Source organism: Athene cunicularia (genome assembly GCF_003259725.1).
Source record: "Athene cunicularia isolate RWA chromosome 1 unlocalized genomic scaffold, athCun1 chr1_part1, whole genome shotgun sequence".
Classification (NCBI taxonomy): Eukaryota; Metazoa; Chordata; class Aves; order Strigiformes; family Strigidae; genus Athene; species Athene cunicularia.
The window spans coordinates 119,921,729-119,946,916 of record NW_020799091.1 but is presented as its reverse complement, the minus strand read 5'-3'; the positions used below and the strand labels follow the sequence as shown (position 1 = coordinate 119,946,916).

The 25,188-nt window shown below is 41.8% G+C and overlaps 1 protein-coding gene across 2 annotated transcripts; it reads right to left on the bottom strand.

Annotated features, from left to right (window-relative positions):
* Positions 1–1,752: 1,752 nt before the first annotated feature.
* Positions 1,753–25,098, bottom strand: LOC113477552 (cell cycle control protein 50C-like). Of its 2 annotated transcripts, XM_026844061.1 has the most exons (9): positions 24,281–25,098; positions 23,389–23,499; positions 22,024–22,125; positions 20,594–20,684; positions 18,448–18,585; positions 17,243–17,452; positions 16,519–16,644; positions 16,430–16,431; positions 1,753–1,916 (listed from the first exon to the last, which is right to left on the bottom strand). In XM_026844061.1, exons 1-9 carry the CDS (start codon positions 24,491–24,493, stop codon positions 1,887–1,889), a joined length of 1,023 nt encoding a protein of 340 aa, XP_026699862.1. In that variant the 5' UTR covers positions 24,494–25,098; the 3' UTR covers positions 1,753–1,886. The 2 variants fall into 2 exon arrangements, with proteins under 2 accessions (XP_026699862.1, XP_026699784.1); XM_026843983.1 differs by having other exon boundaries at positions 1,887–1,916; positions 16,430–16,644.
* Between the last annotated feature and the right edge of the window lie 90 nt (positions 25,099–25,188).

Genomic DNA, 25,188 nt, shown 5'->3' with positions numbered 1-25,188 from the left:
ATGGTTGGGTTTAGAATGTATGCTGCAGACTTAAAAGTTGATTCCCAAATCTAAGTTGCATGAGAACACACTTGAGATTAGAATTTCTCTGTGTACAGTAAAAGCAGAGGTGTATCTAATGGGTCTCTCCTACATGTGAAGACATATGGATATAAAATGTATTTCAATCTTGTTTGGCTTGAGTATTCTCCCAGAATGTATGTTCTTACCTCAGCATGTATTTGTAGTTGCTCAGTATTTGTATATGTTGCTAGAACTTAGACTGTATAAATAGTGAAGGGTTTTTATATGTATGTTAAAAAGTATTTTAAATAAATTGTACATACATAGATTCCTCAGCATGCCTGCATTTAACACTGACCTTCTCCGTAGTTCATGTGCAGTCTGGGGGCTGCTGTGCCCTGGCTGCCTGAGGGACACCATGCTGCAGGTGAGGGGGCGGTGGTCTGCCCTGCCAGCCAAGTGCTGGAGCAGTGTGGAGCTCTCCTGGGCCCAGGCTGCTGCACTTCCAGGAGGGAGTTTTTCCCTGGGTTACCTGCTGCTGGCAGTCCTGTGTGGGGAGGGGCTGAGGCACAGTGCCAGCAGCTGCCTCTTTTGCAAGTACAAGATTAAAATCGACTCCTAAAGTGGCTTTAGTCCTGTGCTGGTCCAGCTGTAACGTTCCAAGCACCTCCCTGCTTCTGCTGAGCAGTGTTCTAGAGGGACTTTGTGAGGCACCTGCCTCTGCCTGAAACGCAGCTCACCTGAAATAGGTACTTCAGCTTGGGCGCTCTCAGCTTCATGTTTAAGGTTTTACATGGGTGATGGGGGGGAACCAAAAACATATCTTGATTTCTGAAAATGTTGCAGAAGCGGAAAACACCCTGCTTTTTACACACCCCAGTGTACATACAAGTCTCCTGACATACTGTTTTTCATTACTTTATCACAAATGCTGTAGAGAAATGGCAAAAAAACCACAAGAGGTGCTTAAGTTAAAAGGCCAGGTATTCAGTTCACTATAAAAATAGCACATTATTTTGAGGAAGAAAAGTTCCTGAGAAGGTAAAGCTCTTCCTATAAATGAATGAAACGTGTCCTTCCTCCGTAAGAGTAAGTGCTCAGCATTTGTACTGGGTGTCTTCTATAGTGATGGAAATAGAGCACACTTATGCCTGCAGTAAACTCTCTTTACAGGGAGTTTACAGGTAGAAGCTGTCCAAACTTTTCCTTGGGTAAATCCTAAAACAATTCTTGATAATGTAACCAAATATACAACATGGTTCAACTCTGAGAGGTGCACAATTATCACTTTAAGGAAGCCACATGGTCAGTAATCAAATTCTGATCTAAAAATGGCACATAAAACTTGAAACTGCTGTCGGTTTCCAGCACAGCTGGAAGTCTAAAGAAAAATTTTTTTTTTCCTCTCACATGTAATCACAGTACTGCATGTGAAATTGGAAGAAAGACTCCCACCTCCATTCATATTTAAATGGCAGAAGCCTAGAACAGCTTTCAGGTGTACCTGAACTGACCTAGAGTGACCACACAAACAACTCTATGGTCAAATGCAGTTGAATCACAGTCTGCCTAAAAACATTCAAAATCAAACAATGTTGTTATTCTTTCAGCTTTTTTACCTTGGCTTTATGCAAGGCGGAGTCCAAAACAGTCAGGGTACAACTGAAGGGCTACAGGCAAGGTTTCACACAAAGACAATGCCACGATACATAAAAACTCTATTTAGACTATTATAAAGTCTTCCATTATGTTTGAAGTGCCTGCAGTTCACTTTTGCCTTGCTCCTTAACATGCTGCAGTGTCATGAGATTTTTAGCTCTCCAAAACCAACTTTAGGCAACAGTGGGCTGAGTGCCAGAATCTGTTCTGCTCAGGAAGGCTTCTCATACTGGATTATTCCAGTACATGAGTCTCTGAAACAAAAGCAAAAGAAGTTGAATTTTATCTATCAAACATCTGATGATACACATCCAAAACAGCTGATACAGAGGCATGGAGGATTACTTAAAATCTTTCTTCAGAAGTCACAGGCCTATCTCAAGCCATTCTACATGTTTACTTTATAACCTCTTAAAAGTAGATTCAATGATACTGTCTATACTGCTGTACCTTCAGTAATTGTGTGAAATTTTTTTCCCTGCACCTAAAACCCAAAGGCAGCAAACTACACCACTTAACATGCTTAAACGCTGCAATTACTATTAGGAGAAATTACCAAACAGTTGAATTTGGTAATGAAGTTAAGCTAAAGCTCTTGTAAGGGAACATGGTCGCACTGTATGCAGCATGTCCAGCAGCACAGCTGCCTGCGCTGCCAGCAGTGACCCACCTTCTGCAGCTGGGAACTGCTGGAACACTGCTGTGGAGCCGCCAGGCCTGGCAACACAAGGGCTGAGGGGTGACTGTGCCTCATGGCCTCCAGAGCTGCACCCCTGCACTGCCACACACTGACTGGGTTGTGTTGGCCCCTGCCAGAAGCCTCAGTGGTATAACAAACCGCTGCCAATAAAACCCTTGAAGTTCTTGTACCAGTGGTTACCTAGTTTCACATTAAGGAAAAAAGTGACTTTCAGCATTCATCTTGTATTGCCTCCGGCCCACTGGCAATTACTTTCTTACCGTTTCTACAAGTTCTTACATTTTTATCTGCTGTGCTGGTACAAGTGCCACTGCCTGCTGTACAGAACAGTAGTGGGGGTATTGGTTCCCCTGTAGAGGAGAAACTGCCTGTGGAAAGAGATTTTGTGTGGAAAAACTCCTGTTTAGGAGGACTCTTAATATGTCTTAACATGTCAGATACCAAGATCTAATACATATAAAATATTCTGAGAGTATAAACAAAGAATGAAAACTAGAGTATGTGCAGAATTAGAACTATTCTTTTCTAGAAAGTAGCTGATTTTTTTTGTTTCCCCAGAAACCCCTGACTGTGCTAAGAAAGTAAACTGGACACCAGAGCAGAGCTGGTTTTCTCAGAATGAGCACTCACAAGTGCACATTATTTTACTTATACCGGTATACACGGTTTTGAGCAACAGCATCTCTGTCGCAGCCAAGTCCCTCCACCTTTTAGTGTAAAGTTGCTTTCAGGAAAAAAAAAAAAAATTCTCACCTTAGAACTCAGTTCTATCTGTACAGCCTTCAGGAGGGTACCAGCAACAGTCATGGTAACATCAAGGCAAGTGAGTTGGTACTCTGCTGTAACCCAAATTTTGTAGGCAAGTGTTGCACAGTTTACAGCCCCCAGGTTGTGTTGGACAGGAAGGGCCTGGGTCATCCCAAGAAGTCACCTGCAATTCAGGTGAGCAATGCCTCTCTGCTGGAAGGATATCCAAGATTAGAATCTTATTTATGATAAGTAGATATGCAGAAGTATGGAACAATTTCTCATGTCTAGCAGAAAAAAATTTCTTTAAGAATTTGCTTGGCGTTCCTCATCCTTTAGCATAATGTATGAATAAGCTTACCTAAAATATCTATGCTGGGAATGATTTTTCATTTGTTGAAGAAATTATTAAGTCCTCCCCTGTGCATCTGTAACCTTTTATTCTTTGTACTCTTCCTATACTCACTTCACCAAAGCCTGGTCACAAATTAATGCATGCTTTTTTTTTTGGTCTAAAGGGAGGAACTATGCCAACTTTCTTACTACCAAGATGCCTGACTCTTGCACAGGAGAGGAAGGATAATTTGCTAAAAATTATTTCAGCAAATCTGAGAAGAGCTCAGCTCACTGCACTGTATTAGTACTAATCCAAAGGAAGCCTTTTCTCTCCTCGTGCATGCTCTCCTCCAACACACCCGACCAGCTGGACCATAACGGAAGGTGAGTTCTGTCCACTGCTCTGCAGCAGGAAGCACTCAGCTCGGTTTTCTTCACCCAGCCATCCACTTTTTTTTTTTTTTTTTTAAAAAACAAAACAGCCTGAAGGCTGCGCTTTTTCAAGTTTGGCTGAAATTAGCCCATAGCTTTTGGTAAAGGAGAGAGCACAGCAGCTAGACCACATAGGATGTCTCAATTCTTTCCAAGAAAAGGTAATAAAAAGGATTTGTAAAAGCTCGATAATTGGTCAAGAATTTCCATCCGTACAAGCAAAGCATAAAAGTGTAGTCTCTGTCAAGGCTTCTTATGAATCTGCTCAGGAAAGGAAAGCAAGTGGAGGAAGACAGAGGAAAAAAGTGCAGTGGAACAACTGTCACAACACACAGTCTATATTGTTTTGAAAAGCTGATTGCACTCTCTGACCTGTCCATGACACAGAATTTTTCATCCTGTTTTCAGTAGAGGTTTGTAGTATCAACTTGAATGGAGGAATTTAAAAGGTAAAACTTTGTTTCAACAGTTAAATGAGATCCCTTAGCTGCCAAAGTCATGCAAACCTATCTGGTTTGCATTTTATGAACTAGAGACAAGAAAAAGATTTTGATAGCACTTATTAATCAGAAATGAGAAATGCCTATGAAGAGAAGCAGAGGGTATTTTAAATGATGAGGACCTTTAACATAGTAGGTTTTGTAGTTTAAGATCAGAGAGCAGACAAGTTTCACACATACCTGTAAGAAGCAGTAAATAATTAAGAACCTGGTGTAAATAAACCAAACAGGCCAGTGATATTTTATACTCCTTCATACTTCAAAGGGAGAGAAAACAGAACATGGCTTTTAACAGTCATCTCTGCTCTACAACAGTAAACTCAATTTAAAGGAAAGATGAAAATTGAACAAACCACTAGAAAACGCCTCAGTACAAGACTTAAAACTGGTGTGGACTGTCATACAAGATAGACTATAAAGAAGCTGACCAGAAAATATACGAACAAAGGTCTTTTACAATTACCTACATCTATAATTCCACCGCTCAATCTAGGCGAGGGTGTTGTGAAGAGGACAGACTCAGTGGAGAGCAGACAGGGAGCACCACAGCACGTGAGTGGCAGAGACACACATCCTACAGGCTAGAGGGTGTGAAACCCAGGCAGCCCTGAAACCAAGCCTGAAAACCAAAGTCTGAGCCATGCTAACATGAAGCTGACACCTACACCACATGAAGCTCACACCTAACACCAATCCTACACATGGGATTTATGATGTCTTTAGTTGTTTTGTCTTAACTTTGATTGACTCCTTTTTAAGTTGCTCCAATTTTTTTGAGAATTGAAAAGCCTTTCTGCTCTTTAGGGAGCTCACTGTCAGCAGACCTCCAGGGCAATCTATCTCAAAGCTCCACCCCCCCACAGAGGGTCCCATCGCAGAGCTCCGTAATTTCCATGGGAACTGAAACAGGAACGTACAACTGACATTCCCCACACCCTAGCAGATAACAGTATCTTAAACGGGAGTGCAGACAGACACCAAAATAGTACCTGTCTTGAACCGGTACTTGATGCATGTTCAATCCCATGACACAGCAGTGAAAATTTCTGATTCACAGGTATCTTGCTCAGATTGAAGATTTGGGTTTAGCTCCCGCAATGAACACAATGTAATATTTCATATCAGAAATAACAGCATTGTAAAACACACACAAAACAGAATGTAAAAATGTAAAAAAAACCCAAAATGTAAACTCATTTGTGTATATAAAACAGCCGTGATACAACACATTCCGGATCCATTCGGGATTGCATTTGCAGAACAAAAATGATAATATTCTCCAGACACTAAACACTGCAAACAAGCCTCTGCTTTTTTCTTCAGGTTTTACAATGACAATTTTGGAACAACAAACAAAATAGAGGAAAATCTTTAATCCCAAAGGAAGTCCCAAGGCCATCTATATTAAAATATCTCCAATGTCTCCTTCTGCCCAAGAAAACCAATTAATTGGGAGCAAAAATCTGCATTTTTCAGTAAAGCTCAAATAAAGGTTTCGTAACTTTAAGAGATTTTCCAGCCGCAGTTTCATGCAACAGAAAAGCATCACACTGGTCCAAAAACTAATTAATGTAAAAAGGTAGCCAGAAAAGGGTTTGTCATTCTCAGCCCACATAAGAGTATTTTAGCTATGATCCTGGAAAGTCATCTTCCTTTGGACAAGTGGGCAACAAGACCTCATGTTACTGTCCTCAAAGAATTACTCAGCATCCTGTCTTAAGTCATATCTGGCACAAAACAGAATATAAATAAGCACGCACCACATACTTAAAATATACACTGTGCAATCCTACTAGAGAAATCTCACTATCTTAAATTATTCAAGACACAAAATTATTTCAGAGATTCAAATACTAATAATAGTTCATTAATCACTAGTGAAGAGCAGCTTTCCAAATACTGAGAAACTTTTCAGGCATATGCATGCAAAAAGCAAGCTCCCCCCTCCCCTGCTCTTGCATCCATAAAGTTTCTAGTAAATGACCCTTCGGATGAGGATGTTCTCTCCCCGGCAGCAGCTCAATCTGCAATATAATGTTAGAACCCAACTTTGCAGCTAGGTTGATGTAGGACAGCTTCCACATGGGATTTGGTGGGGCAGTATGCAGCACAGCACTGAAATCATTAGGTCTCAGCACCTGCCCAGGCAGTGTATGGCAGGGGCTGAACACAGAACAGGCTCCGAGGAAGCTCTGTTAACTTCCCAAAAGTTCTTGTTGTGGTTTTTGTTTGGGGTTTTTTTGGTGGGGTTTTTTTGGTTGTTTTTTTTTTTTTACCTCCTGGTTGGTTTTTGTTCTCCCACCCCCTCTGTTTGCTAAGTCCTGGTTATATTTTATTATCACTCCTTTTATACCCACCTAACACCAATCCTTCTGTTCCTAGTCTGAATGGACAGGTGCCTGGCTTATTATTTCACATTCCTAAGGTATTTATAAGCGTTTATTACATAGCTGTAATAAACCACTGGGCACTTGGTTAACACCAAACACTTAAACCACCCCCTCTAGCACCATGGCCATGAGTTATATTGTGGATTGCTGCTATTTCCAAAAAACTGGGCTGGAATACAAGTGTCATTTTGACAGTTATCTTCATTTCCCAAAAATAAATGGGATCAAAGTCCAGTAAAGGATGATATAAAGGAAAAAAAAAAAAACCCCACAGTATCTTAAAATTCCAGTTCTTAACAGATTCTAACCAAAGATGTTTCAATTATGTTTTCACAGTAAAATAAAAATAATTTATGCTTCTATGCTTATTTTATAGCATTTTTTTCAACACAGTAGAGGATGATGAAGCCATATACACAAAGAACTGGCCTCCTACATAAAGCGAACAAAAAAATGCAGATTATTAAAGCAAACAGAGAAGAAAAGCTGATTATTAAACCAAAGTTCTCTCATAGAACTAGACATCCATTGGCAGTATTCCCACTCCCAACAGTGGCAGATACTGTATTTGCAGTATCAAGAGATGGAAACCATTACTATTTATTCCAGAAGTTTTAAAGTATCAGATTTTAAACTCATACAATAATGAAACAAAGAGCCACACGATACTCTGCACTAATAAAGCTGCCTGCAAAAATGAGTTCCCACAGAGCTGATCTCAACCTGAAATACAAAACTTGTGCCTATTTCCAAATCTGACTTTTTACAAGGCACGTGTATGACTGAGTTGGCAGTAAATAATCCCAGGAATGTTTTTTCCCTTAAGTCATGATACCAGCCCTCTAGCAAACTTTTACAGAGAGACCCTCCCGCACCCTCAGTTCTCGATGAGGCAGGCTTCTCACTAACACGCGTCCCCGGGAAAGCCCGCGGGGAGTATGCCAGGTCCCTCGGGCCCAGCAGCTGCCCGGGCCCCGCCGCAGCCATGTCCCATGTCCCATGTCCCATGTCCCATGTCCCGACCTGCTGCCGGCGGAGGGCGTCGCCGTGGCCGCTCCCTTCCGGGCGGCCCCGCTCCCCTGAGGGAGGACGTGTCCCCCCCCCACAGGGGGACGGCGCGCGGCAGCGACTCGCCCGCTGCAGGCGTTCTGGCCTAGGACGTTCCCGCCAGCGGCAAGTCCCACCCCCGCCTCAGCTCCTCGGGGTCCCATTGGTTACGAGCCACGCTCCTCCCGCCCGCTGCCCACCGATTGGCCATGGGAGCGAGCCCGCCGGAGGCAGCCCCCGTGGGCGGCACCTGCAGGGCGGTCCCGGCCGTGCCCCAGGGGCGGGAAGTGCCGCGGACACTCACCCCGGGGAGGGGCTGAACATCCTCCCAGGACCTCCGCTCAGGTGCGAGGTTTGGACAAGGACAGCATCGGCCAGCCGCCTTTGCCTAGTACAAGTATTCTTGCTCTTCGCGCAGTGAACTGTAAAGAACAAACGTGGTAAGGATGTGAATACAAACGCCTTTTCCATCAATTCCTAAGGAAACCACGCTCCACCACCCTCTATCCCCTCCCACCCCCAATAACTTTCGAGTAACATTTGGCTGAAGAAAAGCTGCCCACATGCAATGATGTCACTGCTGTTACAAGTTTTATGAAATCAGAAGCGAACAAGAGTGCAGACCACGTTAAAAACTCACAGCTCAGGCTACCTCTGTGTAAACTAAAGAGCCACTAATCCTCCGCTTAAAAAAAGAAGTATCCAGGGTCGAAAACAACTTTGGTGCACTTCTGAAACTTTACAATTATACCCCCCGCTGTAGGAAGGGAACGTTTTCCCTCAGAACTCAGCGTTATGAAGCCATGATGGGAAATAAGCTTTCAACAGCTGAGAACACTTAACATTACACCTGACACATTCACACTTCGTTCCTTTCTATGACATGATTGCTATCACATGTTAGGGAGACATGAGAATCCCTGACAAAACACCCAAGTTTCAGGGCAAATCCCAAATCAAAAAACCCCTCAGCCTATTTACTTATGCTGTGTGAGACATTCCATTTCAATCAAAATCCCCCAAAAGCCAAAAATTATGAAAATGCCCAACAGGCATGTGCTCTGTCTTCTAATTTTCTTATCTCCCTTTGAAAAGTAACTCTTGACCTTTTTAGTTAAGACTTTGCTTTCCACTGGTTGCCTGAGGTGAAGCTATGAACTTAGAAATCTGAATGACAAATTCCTCAACCTACAGCCTAAACCTCATTGGCACAATTACAGTTTATACATCTGTTAAGCAATTCTTGTATTTAATTCATGTTATCAGTAACAAAAAATATGCAGAGATAAAAATCTTATCCATAAGCTTTACTTCTTAGCTTATCAACTTAATTCAGCATCAATGCCTTTTTTTTAATGATTAACTGCAAAGCCAGAAATGACAGTGCATGAAGAGAGCCTGTTCGAGGACTTTCTGTGATCATTGCTGGATCTCACATGAGCCCCGGCAACAGTGAGCTTGAGACATGGAACTCTGACTATAAGCACAGGATTTCTTTCTTTATCAAACTCAGCAGATGCGCTCTGCTTGGCTCAGTCACGACAGGAATGGCTGACACCACAATGACATGTGGACATCACTGATATCTGTTGGTCCTGGATTCTGATGGCCCATCTCCAGCCATGGCTTATTAGTCATCAGAAGGTAACACCAGGAAGGGCTTTAGATGCAGAAACCTATCTGCTTTACAGGCCTTCTAGTTCTTGTAAGGTGTAGCTGAACAGTCAATGGTTACTCTTTTATTATTTTTACTTCTAGTGGCTTTAAATTAAAGTAACACTGCTGCAGTCAAAGCAACACATTGAGCACAGAAGCAAGGTAAAAAGTGAAGCGCAAGGTCCCTTTCACAGAAGTGACCCTACTTCAGAAGTCACTCACTGACTGTCTAAATCCTGTTGGTAAATAAAATTCCCAGGATCTGAACCAAGACAGATCAGCAAAAGCACTCATGACACCACTTGCTTTATCCATGGGCTGCTCTTCTTGTGACTATCTCATTTCATCAGCCTTCAAAACAGAGAAACTGCACACTTGGTGCTCTTCTCGCTCCCTTCCCTCTGCTACATTTCTGTACTTAACCCTGCAGACGGCTCAGACCGCCACCGAGGTCAGAGGCACAGTGAACCACACGGACACCTCAAACTCCTTCTGGATGTCCCGCATGTGGATGCCACAACACAAGCCAGCAGAAGCCAGCCCAGACAGGGACTGTAACCTAATTACAGGCCTGGGAAACACACCCTGCCACCCACCAGGACCAAGCACCACCGTCGCTTCCTCGGCGCCTGGCGTTAAATCATGGCTTCTTCCGCCCAGCGCTGGGGGACACGGTCCTCTTGTCCTCCCCACCGTGACAGATTTCTTGGCACGCCCACTGCAGGGAGGAGTGTTATTAACTGCAGATGTTATTATTGTCCTGAGCTGTTGTGAAGCCTCTCTCTGCACTGTCAAGTAACGGCCACATTTCACCTCAGAGGCAGTGACAGCAGCTCAGTACATGTTCCCCAAATGTTAACTCCTTATGACAGCTGGGGCTATGGGTAGATTCTACCTACTTCCCGTTTTCTTTTAAACCTTCTGGGGTTTTTTGACATATTTCTTTTTCCAGTGTTTTCTGATTCACTAATACGACAGTCCCTAAAAAGCCCAGCAATTTGTATTGTATTATTGGAGAAGCCTCAATAACTTTTAACCTACTCTTAAACCCCGAGTCCCCCAGTATGATAACTGGGCTAACAGCTGTTAATAAAACAGCTTCTCATTACACACAGGAATGAATCATCATAGGGAAAAAGGCAAATAACTTTGGGTAGCTGGGTCTGACACAGTAGAAAGCCTACTTTTTTCCAAGTTTTTTTTTTTAATTGTTTCAGTTTAAAAGGGATTTTAGACACTTTAATGCAAAGAGACAATGGCTGCAACTGAGTGTGAGTATACATAAATGGCCTTTTTTCACCTTGTTTCATGCTGCATGTTTGTCAACAGAGCACATAGTACATACTCAGCAGATACACAGGTATTTTGATGAGAGCTGTCTGATATATAAGCTTTCCAGCCTATGAACTATTTTGATTTCTTTATCTATGGCAATGACCATTTGATTTCATTTAAATACTGCCTCTGCTTGCACTGGACCAGAATCAGCTCTGTTGTCCTTTTCCCCTCTAGTCGGCTATACAGGGAAAAGGAGAATATGTTTCATGCACTCATGAACATAACCAGAAGACAAACAAGCCTCACTCTTCCTCTGCCTGGCTGCCCATTGCCTGGGGAGAAAGCAGGACACAGAGCAATCAAAAACTGCTCAACAAACCCTCTCTTGCAAGCAAGAGGCCACCAAAGTAACAACAGCTGCCCAAGGCACTCCCAGCTCATCACAAAATTGTTCTTGAATTGTAGGGAATAATGCAATTAGAGAGAATGGAGTCAAAACACCTTAGCTCAAAAGCTATGCACTGTAGTTCAGAGTGTGTACTTTCCACTGAAACTGAATTTTTTTACTTAGCTTGGCTGCTCCCCAAAATCACAGCGTCTTTCCAGATCACATGCCAGGATACACCATCATCTTAAGCAGCTCAGCCAACTTTCTTCGCCTCCATATCCAAGAGCACAAGAAGTACCTTGCCCCTTTGACCATTCCCCTCCTGGTGTGAATACAGTGTTTTCTCAAATCAGCTCTGTCTCTCATACCATACTGCTCCCAGGACAGCATCTTCTTATCACGTGACAAGCAGCAGTTCTCTCCTATTTTAGGTATAAACTTAAATCCAAATTTGTAGGAAATCTCTTTACATTACCAAAACTTCCCAAGCCGTCCCTTCCCTGAACTGCTCTCTTTGGTATTAGTTTGATTTCTCAGAGAAAGGAGAGAAAACTTTTACACTGTGATGAATCATTAACATTCATGGCACCCCATCCAAACACTATTATTAATAATGTCCATGCAACACAGCTGTTTATATAAAATAGATGCAGCATGTATCTAATTTTTCCATATTCTATAGGTCTGTGATCATGGTAATCTGTTTCCCATGAAAGACTCATCCCTCTTTTCAAATTAAGTGAATGTCTATTTTTAGAACACAGAAAAGCCAACAAGGCAGACAGATACTGGATGTATATGCATGAAACTGTAAAGCCTGAAAAAGACTTGGAAAAATTCTGTAACTAAAGTGCTACTGAAATATTCTGTAACTCCTGCCTCACTTTTGTCTCCATATATAGATATATATCCCATTAGTGAAATTCAATCCTAAAGGGAGCTGGCAACCAAAAGTAGTACAACAGTTTTTGACATTAAAATACAGCTCTCTCTTCGACCTCTCTCTAATTTAGAAATGAGATTTAAATTGCATACAAGTTTTTCATAATAATGGGATCCTTTCACCTCTAGATATTTTTGCCACTGTTAAAACTAAACTACAAGACTCCAGAAGATAAAATGAATCCGTAACTGTCATCTTCAAAATTACAAATGAAAACATGTATTAAAAAAACAAAATCCAGAAACTTATGTCCCATTTAGCTCATCTGTTTTAGTCTATGTTTACCATATTAGATTACATCTACTAACAGGAATCCCTTGTCCAGTTTTCCATTTATTAAATATCCACTCCCCCCCCTGCCCCAACTGCAATAAATAACATCCTCCTTTATTTATCTGTTCTAGAAAAAAGACGGGGAAAAGAAAAGAAGAAAATAAAAGAAAAAAACCCCATAATCTATGATACAATTATTTTGGGTCCACCAAACTTAAACCCCATTTCTGACATGCTTTTTTTTTTTTTGAGAGTGAAGGAAATAGGCAAAGTTCCATCAGCAAAACCGGACTGAGTATACAGCAATGATACAAGATAAGGCTTTATTTAAGTAGCAGTAACAAAGGAACCAGCACGTTCCTTTGAAAGCCAAAAGATTTTTTTTTAGTATTATGCTATTTTCTGAAGTGCTGGCATCTGTAGGAAAGCGATTCAAACTAATAATTTTGATATGCCAAAGTATTACAAATAAGGGCAGTAGGTCTTTTACGGCACAGTTATGTACCAATCACTATTTACCCTTTCTAGGTACAGCTCTTAATTTTATTCAGCAATCTTAAAGATCTTTGTACTGAATTGACAAATCTACATAAATTAATCTCTCACAGAAAAAGGCCCACTTACTATCAGTGGAAGTACACTTGGTAGATCAGCTAATTAAAATTCAATTTTGAGAAGGCATATTTTTTTCCACTTTATTCAAGACACATAATCTTAATTCATAAAAACGAGTGTGCAAGGCATGAGCAGCGCTGTGATGAAGATGCAGTACCGGTCATGACACTCCAGGTATTCTTAAATCAATCCATACCTTGGTAAAAGTGCATCCTCTCTGGTTCCTTTGTAACTCTGCTCTCCCAATCTCAGTATGCTTCCCCTGATCACTGTGATTTAAGGATCTCCTTATAGCCAGAATAAATTAGTTCAAAATCCCACTGGATTTTTGTCTGAAATCAGGCTTCCTGCTGGTATCAGCAGCCGACAAAAGGGGACAATCCCCCAGGAGAGGCAGTTAACGATGGCTTTTACTATCTTTCTGTTACCTTAGGGCAGATTTTCAGCCAGGGCTCTCACTTCTGTTTCAGCCCCTGCACAAGAGGGAGTAAGGTGGCAGCAGCATAAAAGAATTCAAGTAAACATTTCATATAGGTAGAGAAGCATACCCCAGTGTGGGCACTGAAGAACACACCTACAACATTTTCTTGAAAAGGCACCTTCATGCAAGCTCTGGCACGAGGGGCAGACCAACAGCATGGCTGTAGCACTGGCACAAAAGTCAGTGTAAGGAGGTTGCTAACACTTGTTTTCCACCCTTCTGAGCAAGGCAGATTCCATCTGCTGGGAGTAGTTCATCAAAACTGCCATTGCCCTTGCTCTGACCTGGGCAGCACAATCCGAATGACAAGGCAGACACTGCAGAGCTGCTCAGAAGTTGACAGTAATTGCTGGAGCTCAAGCTGTTCAGGGGGTACAAGAAAGATGTAAGATGTGTTTAAAGCTGTGGTAAAATTAAAAGGAGGGATTGGGTTTATAAACAAAGACTTAGGCAACTTCTGGAATAATAGAAAGAGGAAGATTGATTTGAAGAGATGTTTTCCCTGTGGAGGGGTCTGAAGACAATGTACATTTCAAGAGAAGCGTTCTTGCATAAACCTCTGGGAGATAACGGGCAAACTGTAAGCACTACTTGCTAGATTCTCTTTTCTAAGTAAGTCTTTTTTCTTGTAGACACTGACTCACTGAAGTACATACCTCATTATTCAGTCTCCTTTTACTAACATTTTTACCAGATACTTCATGAAGAAGTAAAATCAATGACAACTGTACTCTGACTTCACCACCCAGATGACATACCATTTCCTGCAAGTCAGCTTCTCAGAGGATTTTAAAAAAAAAAGAGGCTCCTGTGGCCCATTTGGAGCCAGAAATCCTAAATTCAGCTTTGGCAGCAACTCCCATCAGGGCTTTCCAGAGGGCTGCATGGGATTACATTTTCTAAAGGTTTAAGAGTGTGTCTCATTGTTAAATGTGATTTAGACTAATGAGCTAAATTTATTAAAATTTAAATTTAAAATTATAAAATTTCATGCTGTCTTGTCCAGTCCAGTAAGGGGTAGGGTTCTCCCACAGCTCCTGACAGATTTAGATGCAAGGGTCTGCAATACTGCAACCGGGTTCTACAGCTTTCTGATGGAGGCGACCGGGAAAAGCAGACAGCAACAGACACCTTGGCCCAGCAGATCCGGGGCAAGACTGTACTCACAGGCTGGGCTGTGAACTTGAGCAGCACCCCTTCTGCTCAAGTTCACAATTAAGCAGCCGAGATTAAAGGAAACAGCATATTCTGTGGCTGCAACCAGAATCACCAGAGTCCACCCGTCAAAGGTCACAAGCTCCTAAGTGCCTGAGACACTTTTAAAAGCAGATGTGGGTGCCCTTGACAGTGGCATGCAGCCTCTCTGTGCCGCGTTCCCTTCTCTTGCTCTAGTCCTTGTTTCAGTGTGGAAGTTTTTTTGTAGAGGAGGGGAAGGTAAAGCAAATGGAATACTTATCAATGGAATTAAAGTGTTTTATTTCATTTGCAAATTTGCAACAGAAAAATAATTTAGAAAAATTTAGATGTACCGTGGTGTACTTGACCTAAATTCTTCAGTGCTGTTCCTACATTCTGTGAGAGAGTGGAAGTAACTCCTAACTGTGTGAAATTCTGAATGTGTAACATGAAAATTGATAAGCCTACTCACGAGCTGCAGTATTTACTTTCTGAAAATTAAATTGACGGATATTCTGATGCTTTGTTTTCTATCGACAATAGGTCACCACTCCACAGAAACAGCAGCTTGAAAGGGGAAGAGACGTTTCATGTCACATAAGAGTCTGTGAACTTTTGCATGAAAGGGTGGGGTAGGTAGGAGTGCAACTATGGCTTAGTAGTTGTATTAGGTAGATGTTTCATTTATCATTATAGGAGTTTTTAGTTTAAGATTTCTATTAAATAACAATTTTAAAAAACATAACTCAGTGTTTTGATGCCTGTAGCTCTGCAGGTTAGTCCTAGTACCTAGATAAATCCAATAAATTGGGTTTAAACAGACTCCAAACTCCTAAAAAATGCCCAGTACTCAATCATAAATTATCAAACTGTGATAGAATATGCTGTGCTAATTTGGTTACTTTTTGCAGGATAGCTGAAAAAAGTACTGACAACCTAAGCTAAGCCATTGTGTTGGTTTAGGCCCTGCCGGGACCGGAGAGCACGTTGCTGTTGTCCTTCCCCCACCCTCAGCTGGTCGGACTGGAAGTTAGGCACAAATCCTGGGGTAAAATAAGGAGAAATTTAATACAACAGTGTGATAAAACAATCTGAACAACAACAGTAGCAATGATAACAACAATAAACAGCAATAACAGTGAACAAGACAAACGATATACAGAGAAATACCACTAAATGGTCACAGAACAAAGCCGACGCGTGGGTACCGCCACCAAAAAGCCAAAGAGAAATTAAAAAGGTTCCGCCCCTGGATCTGACACCAGCATGGTATGAATAACCCGGCTGGAGATCCCTTCCCCTCTCTCTCCTGGGGAAACCTAACCCTATCCTAGTTGAACCAGAACAGCCATTCAGCCCACACATGTGGCCCATAAACAGATTTTAGAAGCAAGTTCTACCTGCTCAAGCTTTTTGTTGGATCAAGACCTCACTTTTTACCCATCCAAAACTCCATTTAAGGCAAGAGAAATATTGTCTGAATTAAAGACTAAGAAATGGATATGGACCCTTACTTCTGGCCAGACATTAGCACCGTATCATTTCTTTGCCATTGTAATTCTACCCCATTACACTACCTGTTGTTTGAAGTTCATCTCACTACAAGTTTTTTCGGAAACAAATTTAGGAGCACACATACATGAATAAGTGTGCAGCCTCAGGTTAAGTTTGGTTTTGGATGATGGAATAGCACTGCCTGTCAATTTGCTTACATTCACCAAACCTGTTACTGAAACAGATCCAGAGCTCGGGGAAAAGAAGGAAAGGTCTGTGCTTCACGTTCTTCCTTCACAGCACACCTCTACTTCTGTTCAGAAAGCCAGGAAACCTTACTATTTCTGAAAGAATGTTTTCTTTTTTCTGAGCTTTAAGTGGATGGCAGTTATGACAAAACCTGTCAGGGTTGCTGCTGTGCCAGAAACCACGTAGGCAATTCCCAGGAATGGGTTACTTCCTCCGCTCCATGCCACGGTTGAAAGAATCACATGTTTCCTCCCCTTGAATTTGGTAACGGGGAAATCTGGTAGAAGGCTGTTAAGGTTTCACTAACAAAGTTTACATTATTTCCAGGAGGAGAAAAAGTAGTGGTGAATGCTCAAAAACTTGCCAAGGCATAAAGAGCCTGGAGAATTGCATTTGCTGCAAAAATTCCTTTAATTGATTGTGATGTCTCTGCTATTCCGGGTCCAAAAACGCAGTAACAGCTGGTGGTAAGAAACCCACTGCTTTTAGACACAGTCTCTGTGTGAACATGGAAATACTTCTTTTTTTTTACATTATAAATTTCAGATTCATAATTTATGTAACTGCTACTGTGTTAATTTGCTATTAAAATTCAGTTGAAAATGAGCCCTTTGGGCAGTTTATCATGATGATATTCCATGCATTCTCATTCTCTCCAAAGTCATGAGCTGCCGTTTGAGTAACAGGCTCAACTCCATCAGCGCAGGCTACAGAAAATCCACCTGTAGTGCCTCATCAACCCCAAAACCAGCTCTTTTCATGGCGATTTAGTTTGGGGTGTTTTGCTCGGTTTCTTTGCTGATTTACTATGCAAATCCCACCCACTTCCATCTCATCGTAACTATCTAATAGTCTGGGGTAACGTGAAAGGATACTATAGGAAATACGGAAAGTGTAATTCCCTGCTGGGAGGCCATCAGCAAACTGCCTTATCCGTTTGACACGACGGTAAAGATTCCTGAAGGTGGCGAAGGCTGACACTCGCATCCAGATAATGAGGTCCTCATTCACATAACCGTTGTTCCGTTCATCTTCCTTGTCTAGCAAATATACTGGTTTATGCCAGTAAGGAGGTCTTGCTGTCCCTGATGGAAAAGGAAGAAACCAGGGAAGACATACTGTAAGTATGAACAGTGGTTGGTGACTAAGTTCTTGGCCTACTCACGGCCAACACAGAATGAGATATGAAAGAGACACAAGACTCTGTCCGGTATTGAAAAGTTATATACGCTAGGTAACACTTTTCACCCAAGCATGCCCACTTCCCTCAAACATGAATAAACAGAGTTTAACAGAACCCAGGGGTTGTTACACATTAGAAACTTAGTGCAGGAAAAACAGTGACTTGCACAAATGAAAATACTGTTTATTCTGGATTCTTGCCTCTCCAGCAAGAAACATGCTCCTCTCTACAATGAGGATCTTGCCTTCATTTTTATACATTAATTTATGCCTGTACAACTAGAAAGGTACCTTTTTGCAGTCTAACAGCACAAGCTTATGACACTTAAAATCTGTCATAGTAAAACTACTTAGATAACTCTTGCATATTGCATCCAGTACAGCATTGCCCTGATCCATAATAGGGAACTTCTAGTCCCACTTCAATGCAAATCAACCATAACAAGGAAACAGCTGCTTGAAAGAACTAGTGACAGTGGCAGCCTCACTTGTCTCGCAACTGCCTGAATCTGCAAAGACATGAAGAACGAAAGATGTAACATGCAATTCTCCTTCATAGATGTTTTCAATAGCAGAAAATAAAGTGACTGCATCCTTGCTTTCTCTGGACAGACTGCTACAAGGAACTATACAGAAGGGTGTTGATGTGGCCCAACTTCAGTCTTCCAAAACATCTTTCTCCCAATTTCTATGGTCAATGATTTTTTCTTTTTTCAAAGTGATACTTTGGCTCAATCTCTCTTCTGCTTTCAGTCACCGTCTAAAGCTGCTTCTCCAACCTGCTTTGGGAGGTATTTCTCCCAAAGTTAATTTGTCTTAAAATGAGAGACCCTCACACAGGAGAGGGGAGGTAGGGAAGCCATTGAAAAATAAGGAATACTAGTGGAACCCTTCTTACCTGCAAACGCAGAAGAGAGATTGTAGGATTTTGGATTGCGAAATTTTACATTTTTATCTGTCCACCAACTGTTCCCGGTCTTCAGCACTGGTACTTGAATAGCAGATGAGTTAAGATTGTAAAAAAGATCAATAGTATCTGCAGGGAATACGAGAAGCAAGACATGTGAGTAAAAGACAGTCTTTCTAATTGCCAGTATGACTAACAAAAACTGCCAGACATTGAAGTGTATTTCAAGTGAATAGAACACAAAAAGAAATCCCGGGACAGGTTTCGTCATGACTGTGCAGACAGCACTGTACATTCGACAAGGTGGTTCCAGAGCCTTAGCACTTCTGAAGTTTTAAAGCCTGAACATACTCCTACCAATAATCCTACTGAATCCTTGTGCAGAAATATGTGCAAGTATCTCATGTCCATCAACTCCTTTGTGACTAACTTTGTCACAAATCACTTTCGGAGCTCTCCAGCTAGTTACAGAAGTTACTCTCCTAGTTAGCTTTCCCCAGCATTTCTTTGACAGCTGTCCTAAATTGACGTGTTTGCAGGGACCAGGGGAGAGGTGAAAGCACAATCAAGGGAATTCATGACCCTTTGGAGAAAATTTTGCTGTAGTTTTATGATAAATAGACCTTCTCTTCCAACTTGGACATGAACACTTCCTTCAATCAAAAAACATTTAGTTAAAATTGCGCTTAACTGCGCCATTTTGTTTTGGTGGGAAAAAAGCACTTGTTTTTATCCATTGTATTTTCCTACTTAGATTAGTTTAACTTAAGGCAAAAACATTATAGGTCTCATTAACATCTGTGTAAACATCTGGGCAGGCACTGAGATGACAGGCAGGGATAGTTAGATGATATGGATGGGGAGGGACTGCTTTTGAGGAAGCATGAAAAATTCAACTCAACTGCATGAGCAACAATGAAAACACTTTTTTTTTTTTTGGGTCCTGCTGCAAAACCTGTGTTCACACAGCTTCTTAAGGCTCAGACACACTCTTCTGAGTCAGTGATCATTCTGTGCCCAACCACCTCCCTAGCGGCTTGTCACTAGTGTGTTAACTGCCAAAAGTGAATGAGAAGCACCCTCTCTCACAGCAGAGGGACAGAAATGAGCTACTAGAGGGGAGATTCAGACATCACCCCCTTCCCCCGCATCACTAGCAGCTGGAACTGTTCCTCACACTGTGCACTAATGACAGATGCAAAGGCAGACTCGGTAGAGACCGTCCTTAGTTCTCTGCCTTCTGTCCTGCAGCCAGGGCTCCAGAACAGTGTGGGCTGCACACAGGTAGCTCTGCTGGCCTAGCTCTGAGCCCAGACCAGTAAATCAGATTTCCAGGGGAGCAGGTGAGTGAGTGCACAGGCAGATGAACACCAAGTGTTGGCGCCTCTTCAGAAGTCCTCCAGTGTGGGTGGCTCAGCTGCTTGGCAACAGCTGCTGCACTGCAGGGCTGCTTGGAATAAGTTAAAAAAGGGGGGGAGGGGGGCCAAGCAAAAAAGGATGGGGTAGGGAAGAAAAGTCTGTAGAAGTTTTTTGTCTCCTCTCCTCCCATAGAAATCCATTCTTAATCTGCCAGTGTCATGGCTAGGAGCCCTCTAGGGTTCAAACTAGATGTACTCATAGGCAGATCATGCCCACTCGGTTACTACAAACGAGATCAAATCTGGGATTAAATTGAGTAAGACTATGTATGCTTCCAGCACTCAAAGAACAAAATGCAACCACATAGATGCAAAGGTTGAAACCAATGTGAAGAACATGCCACCTGCTTTTCAGCACATCACTGTGAGAAGGCAGAATCTGGGCTCTCAAACCACTGCACAAGAACCTATTTTTTAGCAAGGAAATACACTAAATCTGTTGTATCATTGTTTTTTTTTTCACCAGGAACTCAATTCCTCAGTCCTGTTGTATATTCACACTGAAGAGGGCCTTATAAAACGAAAAATCTTCCTCAGTTTCAAAATGAGGGGCAAGTTACTAAACTGTAGAAAACAGAGCCTCATTTTCACCACAGCAGCACTGCCAAACAAAACCTCTTGTGGAAGAAAGAGAGCTTGCAACATCAGGACGCATCTGGATTGGGGTAGTGGAGGAGTTTCAAGTGGAAATGAGACAGATGTGGAAGGTTCCTACTTACCATTGAACATGCTGTTGGCAATAGCACCGCACGGAGCCATGGGCGTCCCATTGTGGTAGGTGGTAAAAGGTGCACAGTAGCTCTTCTTAATCTGCAATCAAGGTCACAGAACAGTCAGGCACAGAACTTGGGTGTTAATGTTCTCCTCCCATGCCTTCTTCCGAAAAGCCACTGAATAATTAAGTCTCCGGTACCTTTCAGTCACATTGGATGAACGGGTGTGTAGCTGAGGAATACCCTTCATCTCATGGTGAGTAACTTAAGGTCTTCACCAAACTTTGCAACTTGCAAACTCCAGACTACAAAAACTCCTTTGGGGATCTGCTATTGTAACATAGCTATCATTTTAAATGTTCCAGTGAAGCCTTGGCTTACCCTAGAACATCTCCTTTTTTCTTCTTTTTAATTCTGACATGGACTGCTTCAGCAGTGGAAAACAGCGGATGCAGCCAGCCACACTACTGCAGTTCTGTATGGGGAAACCCTGATGCATGAAGAACAAAAGCCCATCTCAAATTTACCACATCTCTCCTGTGTCAGTTCATGTGAAACTATGAATCTCCAGGTTTAAACACAGAAACATTTTCAAGTAACTCTTAACAAGCTGTGTATCTGATTGGCACCAAAGCCAAGAACGGTTGCACCTGGATGCAAACAAGCTGAGGGGACACCTGGGGAAGCAGTTGTACGAGGAACACATCTTGAGAGTTACAAGCAGCATTTTATAGAAACAACAGATTATTATGACACAACCATCACATGTACTTAGAGGACTGTGTAGACTGCATGTATATTAAGAAATGCTACTTCTAAGCCAAAGAAAACGTCTTTTAGATTTGTAAGTAAAAAACCTGAATGCCATGATTGCATTCCCTGATTTCCTTACGCAGGCCTGCTGCAGGTGATGCTGTATAGCGTTCTCTTTAGAACTCTAAATTCCATACTTAGAATGCTACATGATCACCTATTTCATCATAAACCTTTTACTGCTCCTTCTCCACTTCCAAAGCCAGATGGCAAAATAAAAGATCTAGAATAACTTAATTCCCTAACCCTGTAATAAAAGCACAGCTTAAAACATTTCTGGCTAAGTTGACTAAAAACACTAGAAGGAAAAGCTTTCTGCAAATTTACTTGAAAGAGACAATATATTTTTAATCAGCATTCCTACAAGGTGCAGGTTTGAGAATTGCAACACTGGACTGACATCTTTTATTTAGCCCCCAATCTTCCTCTCTTACTAACTTACTAGAAATAAGGGCCCTGGCAATCATAAAAGCAGAGACCAAACACTGAAAATCTGTACCTTCGTAATACTCTCTAGAGCCATCTTAACACCCTCACAGTTAGGCCTAGTTAGCTCTCCATGTGGTCAAAGATACACCCAATGGAAATACTGATGATCTAATAATATAAAGAAGAAAACTTACATTTACATTTCGACCCAACAATTGTGCATCACTTCTTGATATCACATATCGACGGTGGTTCTGATAGAAGTTTTGCAGGCCATAGTACATAAAAACATCACCCTACAATTCAAGGACAATTCCCTTCAATAAGCTGAGTTCATGTAGACAAAGAGAAATCCTATTACTTGCTAAAAAAGAGAGGGGAAGAGAATACTCAATTCATATTTATGTGTTGGAAACTACACCAAGCGATTACTTCAGCAGACACTGCCTATAACCTAGCCTTCACTCCAACTGAAAGTGTTAGTATTTTGGTACAAAATTAAACATATTTTAAATCACCAAATGAAACCAAACAGAAATGCTGGATTATCCTTTCACTCAAGATGGCACAGCTGGTCATGAACTTGCAATGACTACAAATAATTTCATGGAGGCAGACACTTATTTCCCATAAAAGAAGGTGCACAAAAAACTTCAACAAGTACCCATTAGCTCTTAATTCCTTCTGATTTTTTGAAAAATAAGACCTCCTCTCATCAATTATTTAAACCATTTTGAAAGTTCAGTCCTCTGATTAAAAGAAGAATGCTAGGCAGGCAAATATAAGCAAGAAAGAGGATTACTAAACTAAAACTACTAAAAAACCATTCAGTTAAATAAACATCTCATCCCAATCATCACTCTAATCTGAAGAATTACAGAGTATTTTAACAGCCTCTTCAATACTGAAGAACCCTAAAGTGACTATATAATTTAAATTGTACTGTAATTTTAAGGGATCATCAATGCAGTACTTAGCATAACATCTCTTTGGAGGGACATGAAGCCTTTTAACAGTCTCAGTGACATGACCCAGCAGTTTAGGACAGGAAATGAAAGATACTTTTCCCAAATGAAACTGAAGTGACATTACTAGACTTGAATTATTTGAAGGACCTTGGGGATTAGCAGCACAACCCTTGTAAAAAAGACTGCAGGGGTTTTTACTTATGACAAGCAGTCAGAGCTTCGGATTTCCTTCTCATTTGAGAGCTTAGCAATGCAATAACAACCAACTCCAGGGCAAGGGTTGGCTATGTACTGAAAGAAAGAGATACAGAGGTCACCTCCACAATCAAACACCATTTCCTCCATCCCCATCAAATCCTTGGACATCTCCCAACCAAGGACAGAGATAGCCTGCTCCTCATTACTTTTAACATGTACCAAAATCAACAGCAAAGTCAAAAATGTAAAATGTTGAGTATTTCATGTTTTAAAAAAGCACAAAGAAAATTCAGTCAGGAGCTGAACAGAAGAGAAATAGTATATTTTATCCTATAGGGATATAAGTGACAGGAGCTATTAAGCTACTTGAGTTCATTTTTTGTATCCACTTACCAATATATCTTCCTTCAGTGTGAAATTAACAGAACAGTGGCATTCCTTATTCCAGTTAGAGGAATTTTCACGGAGTTTTGAACAATCTGAGCATTTATCCGAATAATCAAACTGTCAAACAAACAAACAAGCAGAGATACTGTATTAAAGGCCATGCACATAGGAAAAGGGTAGTGTTTTAGCTCCAAGACTTTTCAGAGCAGTTCTCTTGCAAGTGACTCTGGGCTGCTAAAAATTGACAGAGGCAGAGAATCAGGACTTGGCCTCAATGAACATTCACAGATTTTATCCCTAGTTTTAAACTGGTTTAGAGCCTTTTGCTGACTGTTGCAGAACCTCCACATCTGCTCCTCAGCAAAGGAGTGCTGAGTGAAGAACACTTCTGCAGCTTGGTCTGGCTGACCAAGGAACACTTGACAAATCACCGCAGGCATTACAGCCCACTCCTCTCAAACAGCCTGGATGTAGTGCTGAGCACTGGCTCCAACCATCACATCTCTGAACAACCCTGCCTCCAGGAGGCATTTCAACATGAGGGCTCCTTGCATTCTGCCCCAACAAACATGTATGTTCCTCTAGTACCAAACACTATCAAAGGGATTAGTTTATTTCCCTTCAAAAACCCAGGAAATAATGACAATGTGCCAGGTATTACCAGCCAGTGGCAGTAATTACCACCCAGATTTCAGACATTACTAGCCAGTGCTCGGATTTTATTGGTGATGAACTATCCCTGAGGATTTTCACAGGAATACTGGCTGCTGGACACTTCCAAGGCATGAATCCATTGCTACCATCTTTATCCAGAAGCAAAAATTCCATGCATTTTCCTTCCAAACACAGCCCCGTTTCTTCTTTGTGGAGTATCTAAGAACACCACCTCCAAACCAACCTGGATTTCTCTGACGCTGTTTGCGGACAGTATGAGGCAGACCCCCATGGCAAGGCAGAAGGCGCCTGTGAGGAAGAAGCTGGGGAGCACAGTTGCAGGGGTAAGCTGGGGCTTCCACGCTGGCAGCTTCTGCTGCTTGAAGGCGCTGTTATCCGGACATCTGGAAGGATGTGTCTCTCCTTCTTGCTGTAGAAAGCTCATCTTGTTTTTCATTTTCTTCTTGGTGAGGGGAAGGAGTCACATACTTGTGCTGGAGAGTGTTTAAGCTGAGATACTGTCCTTACTGTTGGGAGACTCTATTGTTTGTTCACATCTGCATTATGGCCAGGAATTACTTATTAACCAGATCTCTCTCTTCCTCATTTTCTACATTTGTGCCTGTATCCTCATGATCAGCTTGTACCAATCAAAGGATTATGCACTTTGGTCAGGGTGTCAAGCTCCTGCCTCCTGGAAAAGCTTGAATATCTGCTTTTGCCTGCCCCACAATTCAGCAGGATTTGTTATGCCTTATTCATTTGCAGGGATACTGCCAGCTATACTGGAATTTCTGTGTAACCTCAGATTCATTATCTCTTCTCCCTTCGCTTCCAGAGCTGCCAAGCTAACAGGCATGGCACACAATGAAAACAGCTCCACTCCAACTGCACTGGATGCTACTGGGGAGGACTGTAGGTACTGAGACAGCACTGGACAGAAAACATTGCTCTGCAAGACCAAATCAATTTTCTATTGATTCAGGTGCAAGATAAAGCTGTTAAAAGGTTAAGTGTTCTTTATCATGAAAGGGCAACTCATTCTCAAAACATCTGGGCTGGATCAATGGCCTTCCAAGATGCTGGCGATTTTGTTAATCTTTATTCATCTCTTAAAAAAAATCCATCCATTCACTACTATCCACAATGACA

Bases quoted from the DNA above. Each gene is read 5' to 3' on its own strand.
- LOC113477552 (XM_026843983.1), bottom strand. From the start codon at position 24,493: ATGAAAAACAAGATGAGCTTTCTACAGCAAGAAGGAGAGACACATCCT. The intron at 18,586-20,593 runs GTAAGTAGGAAC...TATTCCCTGCAG, and splicing joins TGCCAACAGCATGTTCAATG to ATACTATTGATCTTTTTTAC. The intron at 17,453-18,447 runs GTAAGAAGGGTT...CTTTTCCATCAG, and splicing joins TCTCTCTTCTGCGTTTGCAG to GGACAGCAAGACCTCCTTAC.